We start from the raw sequence: 15668 nt of genomic DNA, 5'->3' as shown, positions 1-15668 counted from the left end.
TGTTAGCCAGGATGGTCTCGATCTCCTGACCTTGTGATCCACCCGCCTCGGCCTCCCGACGTGCTGGGATTACAGGCGTGAGCCACCGTGCCTGGCATAATTTTTGTATTTTTTTAGTAGAGACGGGGGTTTCACCATATTTCCCAGGCTGGTCCTGAACTCCCGACCTCGTGATCCACCCGCCTCGGCCTCCCAAAGTGTTGGGATTACAGGCGTGAGCCACCGCACCTGGCATAATTTTTGTATTTTTTTTTTTTTAGTAGAGACGGGGTTTCACCATATTGGCCTGGCTGGTCCCGAACTCTTGACCTCATGATCCACCCGCTTTGGCCTCCCAAAGTGCTAGGATTACAGGCGTAAGCTACTGCACCCAGCCAGGGATCATTATCTTTGTGTGGCAGGGCATTCATTCAATTTGGATTTTTGCAGATGATGATAATTTATACAGTGGGTATTCACCGTGCTATCAAAACAGATTAACTTTTGAACTTCTAAGAAAACACTAGTCAGTGCACCCACCAAACCACAATTTCCTTTCCTTTTTTTTTTTGAGACAGAGTCTTGCTCTGTCACCCAGGCTGGAGTGCAGTGGCGTGATCTCGGCTCGCCACAACCTGTGCCTCCTGGGCTCAAGCGATTCTCATGCTCAGCCTCCCCAGTAGCTGGGACTACAGGCATGCTCTACCACGTCCAGCTAATTTTTGTATTTTTAGTAGAGACAGGGTTTCACCATGTTGGCCAGGCTGGTCTCGAAATCCTGACCTCAGGTGATCTGCCCCCCCAGGCTTCCCAAAGTTCTGGCATTACAGACGTAAGCCACCGCACCCAGCCTCCTTTCATCTTTTTGTCTTTCATCATTTTATGTGCTGGGCTTTCTTTTTACATTTTATTTATTTTAGTAAGAAATAGCTTCCAGCGTAAGAGTATGTATAAGTATGCCACCTTCTGGATAACAAGAGGGGGTAAAGATAGTTATATGTAGTTGTTTATAACTCTGCAGAACATCTCTATAAGGATACAGAGGAATGAGGGAACACTGGTTACCTCCCAGGAGAAGAGCTAGGTGTCTAGCAGGCAGGGTGAGAAGCAGACTTTTTACTTATACCCTTTTGTATCTTTGGGGGTGGCACCATATAAATTATCTCACTTCCTTAGATATGAAACACAAGCTAATAATAATTTTACAACTAATACTTTGAAGGCATTATTCAAGTGCCTTCCCATGAATGTTACTGCCAAATTAACATAGCTGAGGGAAAATAGGGCTTAGGTACTTGGTCAGTACATGACATCTGTGGACTGTGAGGGAGGAAGTTCAACTCAGTTGTCTAACATCTCTTGGGTTTTACGGTCATTTTCTATTTTTAAAATTCTTTTATTTTCTTCCTGATTCAATTAACAAGTTTTTATTTAGTGCCTACTCTTTGCCCAGTACTGTCCTGGGAATCCTAGGAGATATAAAAGAAGCCTTCATGAAACAACTTTTACAGTTCTTGCCAAGTGTGGAGATCACTGTGGAATGGTGTGGCTAGAAAGTCATCCTGGAAGCAGAGTCTTACTTGCAGAGACGCAGAAGGCTTAGACAAATGGAAGGAGGGCAGAAGGGGCTGCTGGCCAGGGGCAAAGCTTGACAGGGGCAGAAAGCGATATGGGTGGTCAGAGAGGCCCGTTTGGAAACTCCCGATGGGTCAGGCAGAAGAACTTAACCTTGGGAGTCCATTAGGAGTGATAAGAGAAGGAAGCCTGGTATTAGCAAGGAAATAAGAGAGAACCGAGAAACCAGATGCCAGGAGACCACCCTTGTTGCAATAATCCGAATGTAAAATGATGAGGGTTTGGATTTAGAATGTTCCAGGGGAAACAGAAAGGAAACAAAGAATTCATGAGATATTTCAAAGGAGGAAATACCAGGTCTTGATGATGGAGATGAGAATGGGAGAAATCACACGATTCCAATTTTTCTACCTTGGGAAGCCAGCAAAGGGACTTCTTTTCAGATCTCATTTCTTTCCTCGCGCACAAATTGACCCCCTCGTAGAGTTCAGTTGAAATATCAATTACAAACAGAATTGATCTATTTTTTTCCCTTAGAAACACAGGTAATCTTATTTGCCTTTAGCTAAATGACCCAAGATGCACCTTGCTTGGCTTTGCTCTTGGATAGCACTCATACCTCTATGACAGTGCTCCCCACTTTGGCCTTGTACTGCGTGTGTGGTGTGTAGGTGCGTTTATTACCCACTAAACCAAAAGTCTGTGTTGTGCAGGGACCACGTCTCATGCATAGTTAAGTATTAAAAAGTTTTTGTTAATTGTTTAAGAAAATGATATTTACATGAAACAATACTTTAAAAAGCTTTCCAGAAACAGCAGCATTAAAACAAAATCATTGAAATTAAAATTTACATAAATTAAAAGGTTCTCTGCTACACATGCCAAGAAAAGATCTTATACTATTGTAATAGAGTCACAGTTTTATTCCTCAGCTTAAGTGCTGCAATACAGTAATAAGAATGCAGTACCAGAATACTGTGTCACAATTAAACGAAACACTTCATATATGCTTTACACAAGTTATTGGATATTGCTTAGTATTTATTTCCCCCACCTCTGCGGTGCAAAGATATTAATATCCTTGTTTTATAGGAGAGGAAACAGGTAAAGAGAAATTAAGAAATTTGCACAAGGTCATCCAGCTAGTAAATGTTGGAGCTGGGATTTGAACCCAGACAACTTGGTCAAGTCTCCATCCTTAACAGTTCTGCTCTGTATTGCATAAGCAGACAGCTTATTTGAGGCATATGAACCATTTCTGGTGGGGGGGCTTTTCCACCCAGTACTGGAAGTGTCTAGTGATATGGGGCATAACCTTAGGAGCAAGCAGGAAAAGAACTGTATTCCAATACTATTAAGAAATATACCAGAGTAAACGAATAACCATCAATAACAGCATTTTACAGCCTACCTAATAACACAAGAATAAAACTCTTTATCTGGAATCTAAATAATACCCCCTCCTCTCATTTTATTAAAAGCCTTGCTTTATTTGGAAACTCTTAAAATAAGTGATCATACGATTAAAAAAAGCAGCGGCGCGCCCCCTCCCCGGCGGCCGGGCGCAGCTGTCCGCGCCTCCCCCGCGCGGCTGCCCGCATTCCATCTCTCTGAGGTCACGGGCCGCCGCCGCCTCCCCAGATCCGCCCGCCCGGCCCAGGGGGAGGGACGCCCGGGCCTGGCCGCCCCGCTGCTCCGGCCGCGCGTCCCGCGTCGGTCCGACATTCTGTCCGTCCTGCTGCCACCCCACGCCCCCGCAAGGCTTCTTTGTGGGGCGCTCCTCGCCGGCCGGTCCCACCTCCAGGCCTCGCCCCTCGCCGTCGCCACCGCCGGACTCTGCTCAGGGGAATGGTCTGCGGGCCGGGTTTTTGGAGACAGGAAGTGAGGCGTGCGAGCCCCATGAGCACGCCGCGGCGCGGGCTGGCTTGCGGGTGCGGCTGCGGCGACCGCGCGGCGGGGCCCCGGGAGGCGGGTCGCTGAGCGGGGCGCGCGGCCCCGAGGATGCGGGAGCGGGAGCAGGTGAGGGCGCGGGCCCCGGCCGGCGGGAGGGGCGGGCCCCGGCACGAGCGGTGGGGTGTGTCCGCTCGCCGGGACCCCGGAGCGCGCCCGCGGCCCCGGAGTCCCGGAGAATGGGGCGCGGCGGCCAGACCCGTAGCGGTAGCATAACAAAGAGAAAAGTCTTGCTTTTCCAGGTTCGCTCTCATGTATTTGAGTAATTTCTAAAAGGGGTCTTGAACTTCTATTCTGAACGCCCTGGCCGATTGTTGCGGGTTAATTCTGGATCAGGGTTTTAAATGTGTTAGGCATATTTGTGCCTCTCAGAATATGTAAACGTGAAATTCGCCAGATAACTTTGGCGAGAAGGGGCGCAGGGAAGGGCTGTTTGGTAACGCCTGGGTTTGTTTTTGGAGTAGAATGTTTACTCTGGAAAAAAGAATTCTTGGATCTGCAAATTCCGACTTGTGATTTCTGCAAATCCTGATTAGATTGGCCGCTCTTGGCATGCTCGTCCTGTTTTTTGCTGAGAAAGCCTTATAATAATAGCGTATGCTCACAAACACATTCAAAACATTCGTGTGCTCCAAGTGACAACTGCTGTATGCCTAATAGTTGCTGACAGTTTATTTATTTTTTTAAGTTTGGGATACGACAGTAATTTTACTCTCAGTATAGTCCGTTTTGTTTCTAGGGCATTTTATTCTGGAGCATCTACGCGCAGATGTTTTCTCTGTGAGAAACATGGGTTTAATGCTATAGCTATAGATATTACTCTAAAAATGTCACATACTTTCTCCTTTTAGTGCTTATTTTATTTTAAAGCAACGTTGGCAAAATTACACGTGGTGAGGACCTTAATAGGAAGGGGAATCGCTATAAGATTGAGAAGTAAAGTGTATTTGAGAAACTTTTGGAAAGGGATGTAGAGAAGGAAAATTAAAATGAATTCACAAATAGTTCAGACTGCCTTTTGTAAACTTGTACTGAAGCAGAATCTAGTATGTATTGGTTTACTTACCACAAAACGGAAAGATTTTGTAGAGAAACAAAATCATCGTTTTCCTTTAATAGCGATGTATAAATTATATTTACTTTAGTCAATAATTCCAGACCCAATCACTTTGATATTATTGCATATTATTTTATACCTGAAACAGCCCTCCCCAAAGAACTCTTAAATTTGTACTCATCTTGGTTTTATTATCTTCAGACATTGATAATTGTATTACATCATTTGGCAGCAAATACTGCATATTACTGAAAATTAGGATGTGTAGATCATTGATAAATTTGTAAATTATTAAAATCATTATTTTAACATAGTGGGTTTTATATAAATAAGCAAAAAGCAAGCCATTCTTATGGATAGATCTGGGGGGGATGCACCATATACACACAGACTGCAACTTTTTCAATTTCATCTACTAAAATAATTTGACTTTTCCTTTATCCCTGATGCAGTAATACATTTCAAGTCTCAGGGACAATTGAACGTTTTACTGAGTTTGCTTAATCAGAGCTTAAGTTAATAATTAAGTTATACAGTGTAGTATCTATTGCTTTCAAGGCGTAGTTCTACGTAGTGAAAAGACTACCATATTTGAATGGCACCGAATACAAATATTTATCTTTCCTCTACACATATGCAATATCTTGTCTGTTCGTCTACACTACTTAATCCGCCCGGTTTCCAGTTACCATAATTTTTATATAAAATTGAAACCCACCATCTGATCTCATGAAAGGGTGTTTACTATGCATATTTATAATCCTTAAATATTTACACTCTTGGTTTATCAATTTTCTGGTTAAAAGCTTATTATTTAAAGTTGTCATTTGCTAATTTTTTTCCATCTTGCTTTACTTATTTATTTAGTTTATACCCCGAAACATCAAAGAGCATTGAAAACTACTGGAAGTGGAAACCATATCTTTTTAATATTTATTTTCTGTTTCCCTCCATAGTATGGTGCTTTTACCTACAGAAGGCACGCAGCAAATGCTGTTAATTAACACAGTGCTTTAGGTAGTTTCAGCTTTGTTTTTTTCTTCTGGCCTGCCCCAACCTTTGTTTTTAATATTTTGATTTTCCTGGCTATGGGGAATAACCAGAGCTCAAAACAAACAAAAAACTAGCCAGATAAAACCGTGGTTGGGTCCTTATTAGAGATACAGCTCTGTATGTAATTATAGCATGGTTGTAATCTCCTTGAAGACAGCGACGGCTTAGGGATTCGTCTTAGATTTCTCACGATGCTCATTACGCTGTCTTGTACCCAGAGACGCAACACACATTTGTGGAATGGAATTTCAATATGTTAAGTTTGGCAAAGCCGAGGGTAGTAGCCGAACCCTTTTCTCCAGCTCTACCATTCCCTAACGCTGTGTGCCCCATCACCTCTGGGCCTGAGACGCAGTCAGGAAAGCAGGACCCAGCAAAGGACTGGGAGTGTGGAATTTGGGATCGATTCCCAGCTTAGCCCGTCCTAGCGTGAAACTGCGAAAGCCGCTTCTCTTCCTGAAGCCTTGGTTCTGCCTGCTAGACGAGAGGGTCGGGAGCAGATCCTGCCTCTCCGCGCGCTCCGGGGCCGGAGCTCAGCGTAGCCAGCTATAGCTGGGTCTCGCTAAGCGATTCATCCCCAACAGGCAACCTCTGCGCAGAAGAAGGTGGGGAACCGTCTCAGGACCCTGGAAATATCCGGGATTTTGTAGACTCGTCTAGGGGGAAAAAAAACTAATCCAGCTGATACAAAAATTCCCAGCTGGTGCTCGCTCCCATTTGCCTCAGCCCAGAAGTTGCCATCAACAGGTCTGGTTAAAAACTCGGTTAGAGCCCGGCGTGGTGGCGCGCACCTGTGGTCCCAGCTACCCGGGAGGCTGAGGCGGGAGGATCGCTTGAGCCCAGGTGTTCGAGGCTGCGGTGAGCTACGATGGCACCACTGCAGTCCAGCCTGGGTGGCATAGCAAGACTTCGCTCTATAAAACACGTTGTAAGGAGCGTATTTCGAGGTCCTGTGGCTCCAAAGCGGGTATGACAACCTCTCCACCGCCAGTAGGGCTCGCGCTGGTCCCTTTAAATGTTTCTTTCGGGAGCAGAGGGACCGGTCCTTTTAGAGCGCGTCCGTCCAGAAACGCGGCTGCAGAAAGAGGGTTCCGGAGCCTCCGAGTCTACTGGTTGTCCTGGCAACGCCGCTTGCTCTTCCCAAGGGGAGGACGCGGAAGAAGCCGGGGCCTGAGTGCTCCAAGGCCCCGTGGGCTTCCTGCGTTTGTTGCCCCCCCAGCCGCTCATTAACTCAGGATGGCGTGGAAGGCCTCGCCCGCCTCCCCTTCTGGGCCGCGGCTCCGCTTAGGTGAAGGCCTGTTTGGGCGTCCCCACCCTGGAGAGGGGCCGGGGTCTGGATTTTCAGAACTGCCACTCTTCCAGTGGTAAATGAATGGATAACGAGCATTTGTAGGGTATTTTATGATGTTTATCAGTAAATCAATTTGATGACGTGAATACTTCCACAAGCGCTTGTTAGGCACCTCACCGCGTCTGAACCACACACCTGCCATTCTTAGTGGGGATTATTCCTCCCATTTGCCTTCAGCGTTAATTTTCTAAAGGGATTGGGACTGGAATCTAGCTCTTTTGGGGGTATTTTGCACTTTTCTCACTTAAGAACTAAAGAACTCTGACATTTGGAGTACTACAACCTGAAAGAGTTACCTATGAAGAAACACCACCTTATCCAAAATAGGAAGAGGACCACGAATACTAACATTTGGGATTATAGTAGTGCTGGCCATTATCTCATTTAATCCTGACGATGGCCTAGCTTGCTATCCCTATTTGTAGGATACAGTGAAGGGTGGAGTCTGACCCTGAGCCCAACACAACTCTGAGATAAAATTCCACCCTGCCTCCCGGGTCCTGTTAGTGCCTCCTTTTTCCAGCGGGTGGGGACGGCTTATTATTTGGACACAGCTTGACTGGCTTTTCTTTATATTAAGCAAAGCCCAGCGTTACCTTTGCTTAAGTAACGGCGTTCCTCTTTCCCCAGCGCTGGCGTCGATGCTCACTTCCTCGGGCCATTGGAGACTCCGTTGCTTTTTAATGGCGGCAGCGGCTGCTGGGTGAGCAGCTGGAGGCCGGACAGTGTTCGTCCCATTCGGAGAGGATTGATTTCTCCTGGCGTCACCACCGCTGGGTTGGTGGGGGTAGCTTTTCCCTCTTTGCGCCTCCACTCTTGAAGAAAGAAGATGCCACTGCCATTTGGGTTGAAACTGAAACGCACCCGGCGCTACACGGTGTCTAGCAAGAGCTGCCTGGTTGCCCGGATCCAGCTGCTTAATAACGAGTTTGTGGAGTTCACCCTGTCCGTGGAGAGCACTGGCCAGGAAAGCCTCGAGGCCGTGGCCCAGAGGCTGGAGCTGCGGGAGGTAAGCCACCTAAAGACTGCAGGCTGGGCGCGGGTGGCTCACGCCTATAATCCCAGCACTGAGAGACCGAGGCGGGTGGATCACCTGAGGTCAGGAGTTCTAGACCAGCCTGGCCAACATGGTGAAACCTCGTCTTTACTAAAAATACAAGGCCGGGCGCGGTGGCTCACGCCTGTAATCCCAGCACTTTGGGAGGCCGAGGCTGGCGAATCACAAGGTCAGGAGTTCGAGACCAGCCTGGCTAATATGGTGAAACCCCATCTCTACCAAAAATACAAAAATTAGCGGATGTGGTGGTGGGCACCTGTAGTCCCAGCTACTCGGGAGGCTGAGGCAGGAGAATCACTTGAACCTGGGAGGCAGAGGCTACAGTGAGCCGAGATTGTGCCACTGCACTCTAGCCTGGGCTACAGAGCAAGACACCAGCTCAAAAAAAAAAAAAAAAAAAATTAGCTGGGCCTGGTGGTGGGCCCCTGTAATCCCAGCTACTGGGGAGGCTGAGGCAGGAGAATTGCTTATACCCAGGAGGTGGAGGTTGCAGTGAGCTAAGAGCTCACCACTGCACTCCAACCTGGGCAACATCAGCGAAACTGTCTCAAAAAAAGAAAAAAAAAAAAAAAAGACACTGCAGGCTTCTCTGTTCGGCATGCTGGCTGTGTGTTCTAGCCCACTGGCCACTCACTGTGTGTCCCTGGCTGGGATGTCTGAGTTGAGCCTGTAGGTTCTCTCCTCATGAAGCAGGAATAGATTAGAGCAAGAAGTCTTCCCTTGGGGTGCCGTATAATAACTAATGGTTCTTATTTTGAATATGTTTATATTCCCCCCTAAACGTAATCCAGAATCAAATGTGAATACACTCTGGGTTGTTCAAATTTCATATTTTCTAATATACCCCCTATGATATACTAGGTCATCCCTATCTCTAGTACAGTTTACTGACTTCATTCTTTCTTTTTTGTTCATTTTTATTTTTTTAGACGCAAGGTCTAGCTATGTTGCCCAGGTTGGTTTCAAATTCCTAGGCTCAAGTGATCCTCCCGCAATAGGCATGTGCCACCATGTCCAGCTCCTGACTTCATTCTTTCAACATTCATTGAGTAAACAGAAAATTCATTGACTATATTCTTATAGGTCAGATCAAGGTTCTAGAGACATATTGCCTGAACTCAGTTTGAGTTCTAGTTTCCTTACCATCTGCTTCTATATTACCTTGGGCAAGTTATGTGATATCTCTGAGCCCCGGTTCTCCATCTGAAGCATGGGGATGACTGTGACACCTAATTCTCAGAGTAGCATAAGGCCATAAGCTCTACTAACTGTTAGAGTACTGATTGGGAGGTTTGCCTAGGAAACCCCTAATCTAGTTGGTAGGAAGTTATGGAGTACTTATGTATCCGTATAATATCTTAAATTTAAAATGTTATGCAAGGCCTGTGAAGAAAGGTCTCTAATTAAACCTAGGACCCTCCCTACCTTTGGCTGCCTGGTTCTGGGGTAAGGGAAAGCTAGAGAAACTGGTTATTCCACCTAAAAAGTCAGGAATAGATGAACTTTCTCCTGGTGACCATCCAGTCACTTATATGAGAACTCAGTACTGAAGACGCATAAGTGCCAAGCACATACATACTTGGAAGCTCACCCTGGTGTTGTTGCCAATAAGAAAACAGGCATGATGCATGCTGTGATAAGGGAAGTAGAGGTTGTGCCATAGGCCAGAGGGAGGTGCAGCAAAGGGAAGGCTGCTCAGGGAAGTTGATTCTGAGCTGTGACCTGAGGATGGGGCAAGGGAGTCCTATCAGGGGCTGGAAGAGTTCCAACAAAGAGAACTGCACAGGGCCAAAGACGCAGAGGGAGCTGGTCTGCCTGAAGCCTGAAGTGCGTGGAGGAAAGGCTGACTGTAAGGGCAGCAAATGAGGATTTTTTTGTTAAAGGATTTGGATTTATCCTGAGCATAGTGGGGAAGTTTAATGAAGGGTGTAAACAGGTGTGGTACATTTGTTTCTGTGAAGAGTGAGCCCTTTGGAGAATGAGTCGAAGGGCGTGGTTCAGGTACAGATGGTAGCCACCTGGAGTTGGATAGGGTTGGAGAGAGGTGGTTGAAATCTGGAGATATTCAGGACCTACCGAGTAATAGGCAGGGGTTAGCATGGGTCCAGGTTGATATTCAGGTTTTCAGTAGATGGTGGGGCTATAACAGAGAGGAAATGTGAAAGGAAGTGCAGATCTATTAGGGGCAAGGAGGAGCGTGTGGTGAGCTCGGTTTTGGAAATACTGAGTTTGAGGTGTTTGAGGTGTCAATTGGAGGTGTTGAATAGACAGATGGATCTGTTGATCTGGAGTTCAGGCACGAGATCCAGGTTGGAGGGAAGAGATTGGGAAGTATCAGCCTAAGTGAGTTCATTAAAGCCAGAAGATGGTATGAGGCTCTCCAGGGGAGAAAAAGAGGACATTGCCGACCCCTTATGGTACATTAGAGGGGGGGAGAGTGTTGGAAGGAAACTGAGATGAAACTGCCCAAGAAGAAGAAAGAAAACCAGAATAGCAGGCCTCAGTAACCAGTCCTTGTTTACTTGCATTTATTCTTTCATAGGGATGGGGTCTCACTCCATCACCCAGGCTGGAGTACATTGGCACCATCATAGCTCAATACGTCCTCAAACTCCTAGGCTCAAGTGATCCTTTTGACTTAGTCTGGCAAGAGCTGGGACTATAGGTACACAACCACACCCAGCTAATTTTTTTTTTTAACTTGTATTTTTGAGATGGAGTCTTGCTGTGTTGCCCAGGCTGGTCTGGGAGTTCTTTCCTCTAGTTATCTTCCTGCTTCAACCTCCTGAGTAGGTGGGATTATAGGTGTGTGCCTCCTTGCTTGGCTTAGTGGCTTATTCTATTTATTTATTTATTTTGCTTGCTTCGACTTTTTTTTTTCCTACTATGGTTTCTGCTTCCTGTAATTTTCTTCCTCATGCACCAGGTCTGTCTATAACGCCTAGAGTCAGCTTCTTGAAGAACTGTGGTTTGCTTATTTATTTATTTATTTATTTTGAGACAGAGTCTCACTCTGTCGCCCAGGCTGGAGTGCAGTGGCGCAATCTCGACTCACTGTAAGCGCCACCTCCTGGGTTCACGCCATTCTTCTGCCTCAGCCTCCGGAGTAGCTGGGACTACAGGTGCCTGCCACCACGCCCAGCTAATTTTTTTGTATTTTTAGTAGAGATGGGGTTTCACCGTGTTAGCCAGGATGGTCTCGATCTCCTGATCTCGTGATCCACCCGTTTCGGCCTCCCAGAGTGCTGGGATTACAGGCATGAGCCACCGCGCCCGGCCCCGGTTTATTTTTATACCAGGTGTGGAATGTGTTCAGTAAATACAGGGAGAACTGAACCCACAGGCATTGCCTTCCTTCTGTTAATAAGTCCAGAGAAATTGCCATCCATTATTAGAAGTTATCAGTCTCAGGGAACTGGTAACTTTATATAGCTGTGGGTATATTTTGAGCCTGATTTTTACCAGAAGAGGAAACAGGCATGGTCCCTAGAAAATGTTTTGCCCTTGGAGAGTCTGTTCCACAATTTCTGACATTTAGTAACAGTCAATGGTAGAAAATTTGTATAGCAAACTTTTCCTTTGAAAGCTCCAGAAGCTCTGCTCTGTAGCATATAAACAGATGGCCCAGGCGTCAGGCCTAATCTTACCAAATGACTGTTCAGAAATAATCTGAGTGGGGTCACACCTGTTTCTAGTTTGTACATATAGTCTCTGATTCATACCAAGAAATATCAGTATGTTGGTTTCTTGCATTATTCTCTCACCAAGCAAATCTGGAATTATCATGTCTTATAGATTTGGGTGAAAAACTTTGTTACTGTCCAAATATAAATGGAGGGAAAAGTCTTTCCTCTTGCTTAATTGAATACCATTTCACTTCTATAATGACAATTTTTTTTTTTTTTGAGATGGAGTTTCACTCTTACTGCCCAGGCTAGAGTGCAATGGTGTGATCTCAGTTCACTGCAACCTCTGCCTCCCAGGTCCAAGCGGTTCTTCTGCCTCAGCCTCCTCAGTAGCTGGGATTACAGGTGCCTACCACCACGCCCGGCTAATTTTTTTTTTTTTTTAAGTAGAGACGGGGTTTTATCATGTTGGCCAGGCTGGTCTCGAACTCCTGACCTCACATGATCTGTTCACCTTGGCCTCCCAAAGTGCTGGGATTACAGGAGTGAGCCACCGTGCACGGCCCTATAATGACAGTTACAAGGGCAGCACAATAATATTATTATAACACTATACCCAAGGGTTTCAGCTATATCAGTAGTGTTTCTTACACTGGGTGTATGGGTATTTTTTTTTGTTTGTATTTTTAGTCTTCATATTTTTACAAGTGTCTAAGATATATTAAATTAAAAGCAACATGGTTAATATACATATATCCAATATAGTTAACTTAGGTTGCTAACTTTCTTCTCAATTCACCATATTTGAACTACAGAAAGTAACTTTTAAAAATGGGAAAATGAATGATCCCCTTAGGAAAATGTTGCTGTTCATTATAGCAATAGTTTCTCAAAGCTGTTGGAATTCCCTGCCTATCATTCTTCTGAGTTTCAAAACATTTTTTCAGGAGAGGCTTTGAGTCCTTATGGAGTTTAAGGGGCGCTAGAAAATTCTCTCAAATTTTAAAAGTATATGCTGAAAAGTATATGCTGAAGGAGGTGGTGAGACAAGAGGGTGCCACCTGGGCATGGCCACTGCCTGGGGCATCACCTTGATGGAATCAGCACAGTCCAGAATGCAAGAGCCAGGCTCAAAAATCTCATGTCATGGGAAGATCTGATTTAATCTAGCTCACTGAGAATGATGTGCAAAACCAGGACCCAAGTTTAGTAATTTATAAGCAGTAAGGAACTGCCAAGGGTCCCAGGTATGTGTACCCTCTGCCCAGGCTAAGATTTTCCTATAGTTAGGGCACATGGGAGCCAGAACAAACCAGAAGTTTCATGGTGAACATGGAATCAGTAGAGGTGTTGCCTTGAAAAAGTAGATATTTTCATAAGTAGGCCAGGCGTGGTGGCTCATGCCTGTAATCCCAGCACTTTGGGAGGCTGAGGTGGGCGGATCACCTGAGGTCAGGAGTTCAAGACTAGCCTGTCCTGGCCAACATCATGAAACCCCATCCCTACTAAAAGTACAGAAAAATTACCTGGGCGTGATGGTATATGCCTGTAGTCCCAGCTACTTGGAAGGCTGAGACAGGAGAATCACTTGAACCCGAGAGGCAGACGTTGCAACGAGCTGAGATTGCGCCACTGCACTCCAGCCTGGGTGACAGAGTGAGACTCTTGTCTAAAAAAAAAAAAAAAAAAGAAAGAAAGAAAAGAAAAAGTACATATTTTTATAAGCAGAGAATTGCTGCCTCCAGGACCAGACAAATTCCTTTAAGTCAGGACACCCTTTCCTCTGGGCGGTGCTTCAGTGGTGCTTTAGTCCCTGTCTGCCTCTTGAGATGGATGCTCAGCAAAGTGGTTAAGACAGTCTGCAGTAGTCAGAAACACCTAGGTTGCATCCAAGTGCTGTAATTTAAGTAATTATTAAATCACTTAATTTCCCAAGGTCATTGATTTCTCATCTGTAAGTTGGGGATAATAATAGTACCTACTTGATAGTGGCTATAAGGATTCAGTGTTAAATGTAAAACATTTAGCAAAGGACCTGGTATTTGGGAAACTCTTAATAAGTGTCCATCTTTATTCTCTTCATAGGAATTCTTTTCTTTTCTATTTTTCTTTTATTTTTTGGTGAGCTGGAGTCTTGCTCTGTCGCCCAGGCTGGAGTGCAAATGGCGCGATCTCAGCTCACTGCAACTTCCACCTCCTGGGGTCAAGCAATTCTCTCACCTCAGCCTCCCAAGTAGCTGGGATTACAGGCGCCTGCCACCATTCCTGGCTAATTTTTATATTTTTAGTAGAGATGGGATTTCACTATGTTGGCCAAGCTGGTCTTGAACTCCTGACCTCAGGTGATCCACCCGCCTCGGCTTCCCAAAGTGCTGGGATTGCAGGCATGAGCCACCACACCCAGCCTAAAAAGGTTTTTAATCCTCAGGATATGGGGAAGTTCTGAAACCATGGAAGTCTCTTCAAGATTATTATTTTTTTGATGTTTTTGCTATGGTATATTGTGTTAGTTTTATAACTTAGAGGACAGTTTTCTTCCACCTGTTTCTGAGGGGTGTGTGTGTGTGTTGGGGCCTCTTTATTGTTGTTCCCATATAGGGCCTTCATACATAACTGTTGCTTTGAAGTTGAGTTAAAGACTGAGCCACTGCTAAAAATTACCTGCAAGGTATTTTGTTGAAGATGAAAGTCTAGCAAAATGTATATGGTAGCCTCTCATTTCTTAATTATAGGCTTTGGTTTATTATAGATCTTTACGAAATGTTTTTTAAATTGTGTGTTCAGTGCATTATACACAATGTCAAGTTTTTGTTCCATAGAATATAAGCTCCATCAAAGTAGGAATCTTGTTGACTGGAGCATTGCCAGGGTCTGGGATAGTGCCTTTCACCTTACAGTATGTTGTTGCTGAATGAATGTTTACTAGTTTAAAAATTAAGAGTTTTGAATTTAGATTGATAAATATGGACAGCAGTACAATTAAGTCTGCCTTTGTTTGCTCTGATTTTATTTCCTGGAGAGAGTTAAACATTTCCAAGGTTTTGTATTCAAATAGAAAAGCACCATTTTCTTTAGACTCTTCTTTTTTACTTTGGGGCTTCTTCTGAAACACCTAGAAAGTGATCTAGTTGTAGTGACTCTCTGAGGTAAGATTGCTGTGTCAAGGGAGTGTCAGCTTCCTCACTGGACTTTGAACAGATACTTCTCATAGCACCTTATGGCAGATGGGGATATTTTTTTGGCTAGGGGATTTGTTAGAGAGGAATCAAGCATATAACGCAAACCATAACCCTCAAGCACAACTTTAGAAAGTGTTCTTGGCCATCAAAGTGTTTTATTTTAAATTAGTATCTGAGGTATTCCAAATATCCACTGACCTTATCTTGACTGTTATCTGAGTAGACATCAAGAATTTCATGCTTATTTCCTTGTGTACTAACTGTTTTCATTTGGACTCTAAAAATAGCTGAAATATGTGTAAAGTCAAAGTCTAGTACCCAGAAACTTTTTTACCTTTTAGGCCGAGTAGTTATTCATTTAGGTGTGTATGTTATAAAACAAATAAGTCTGAGGTAGAGACAAGAATCTGTGAATATTTTCAGTTAGAGCTATTGGACCATCTGAAGCAAATATGTTAGGTTGGCCTCTCACCTAGATAGAGAAAGCTTTCCCAAGTCTAACACCAATTATAAATGATCAGGGATTTTTCTTGATGTTTAGGTTTTCTGTTACTTTTCTTCTTTGGTCTAGGTAATTAAGAACTAGCCATATAAATAAGTATGGAAATTACACATACAAACATGGAGGATATGCGTTTTAAAGTCTATTCTATAATCACAAGTTATTGCAGATTTTGGAAACCTGTTTATTTGAAGAATGGAGTATTATTCAACCTAGGCTTAATTCCTAATAAACTTAAAGGCTAATAGCCTAAGATGTTTTCCTTCCAGTATTGGATTTTTCCCTTGAGATACCAGATGTCCTTATTTTCTTACCAACAGTCTGTCACAGTGGTATAGT

The 15668-nt window shown here is 44.5% G+C and overlaps 1 protein-coding gene across 7 annotated transcripts in view; it reads left to right on the top strand.

Moving 5' to 3' along the window:
- Positions 1 to 3213: 3213 nt before the first annotated feature.
- PTPN21 (protein tyrosine phosphatase non-receptor type 21) overlaps positions 3214 to 15668 on the top strand; it is an 89906-nt gene continuing 77451 nt past the window's right edge. For 3 of the 7 annotated variants that reach the window (XM_073998001.1, XM_073998002.1, XM_005561979.4), the window contains exons 1-2: positions 3214 to 3573; positions 7596 to 7974. Coding sequence is in view for 3 of the 7 variants with exons in the window: in XM_005561979.4 (XP_005562036.3) it covers positions 7795 to 7974 (180 nt within the window). In the remaining 4 variants the exon portion in view is untranslated. Of the gene's footprint in view, positions 3574 to 3671; positions 3747 to 6747; positions 6903 to 7595; positions 7975 to 15668 lie in introns of those variants that run through there. The other 4 variants (XM_073998003.1, XM_065549190.1, XM_045396848.2 and 1 more) reach the window with 3 other exon arrangements.

Source organism: Macaca fascicularis, chromosome 7, assembly GCF_037993035.2.
Source record: "Macaca fascicularis isolate 582-1 chromosome 7, T2T-MFA8v1.1".
In the NCBI taxonomy this organism is placed as follows: Eukaryota; Metazoa; Chordata; class Mammalia; order Primates; family Cercopithecidae; genus Macaca; species Macaca fascicularis.
Note: the sequence above shows the minus strand (reverse complement) of the source record. Positions and strands in the feature narration are given on the sequence as shown.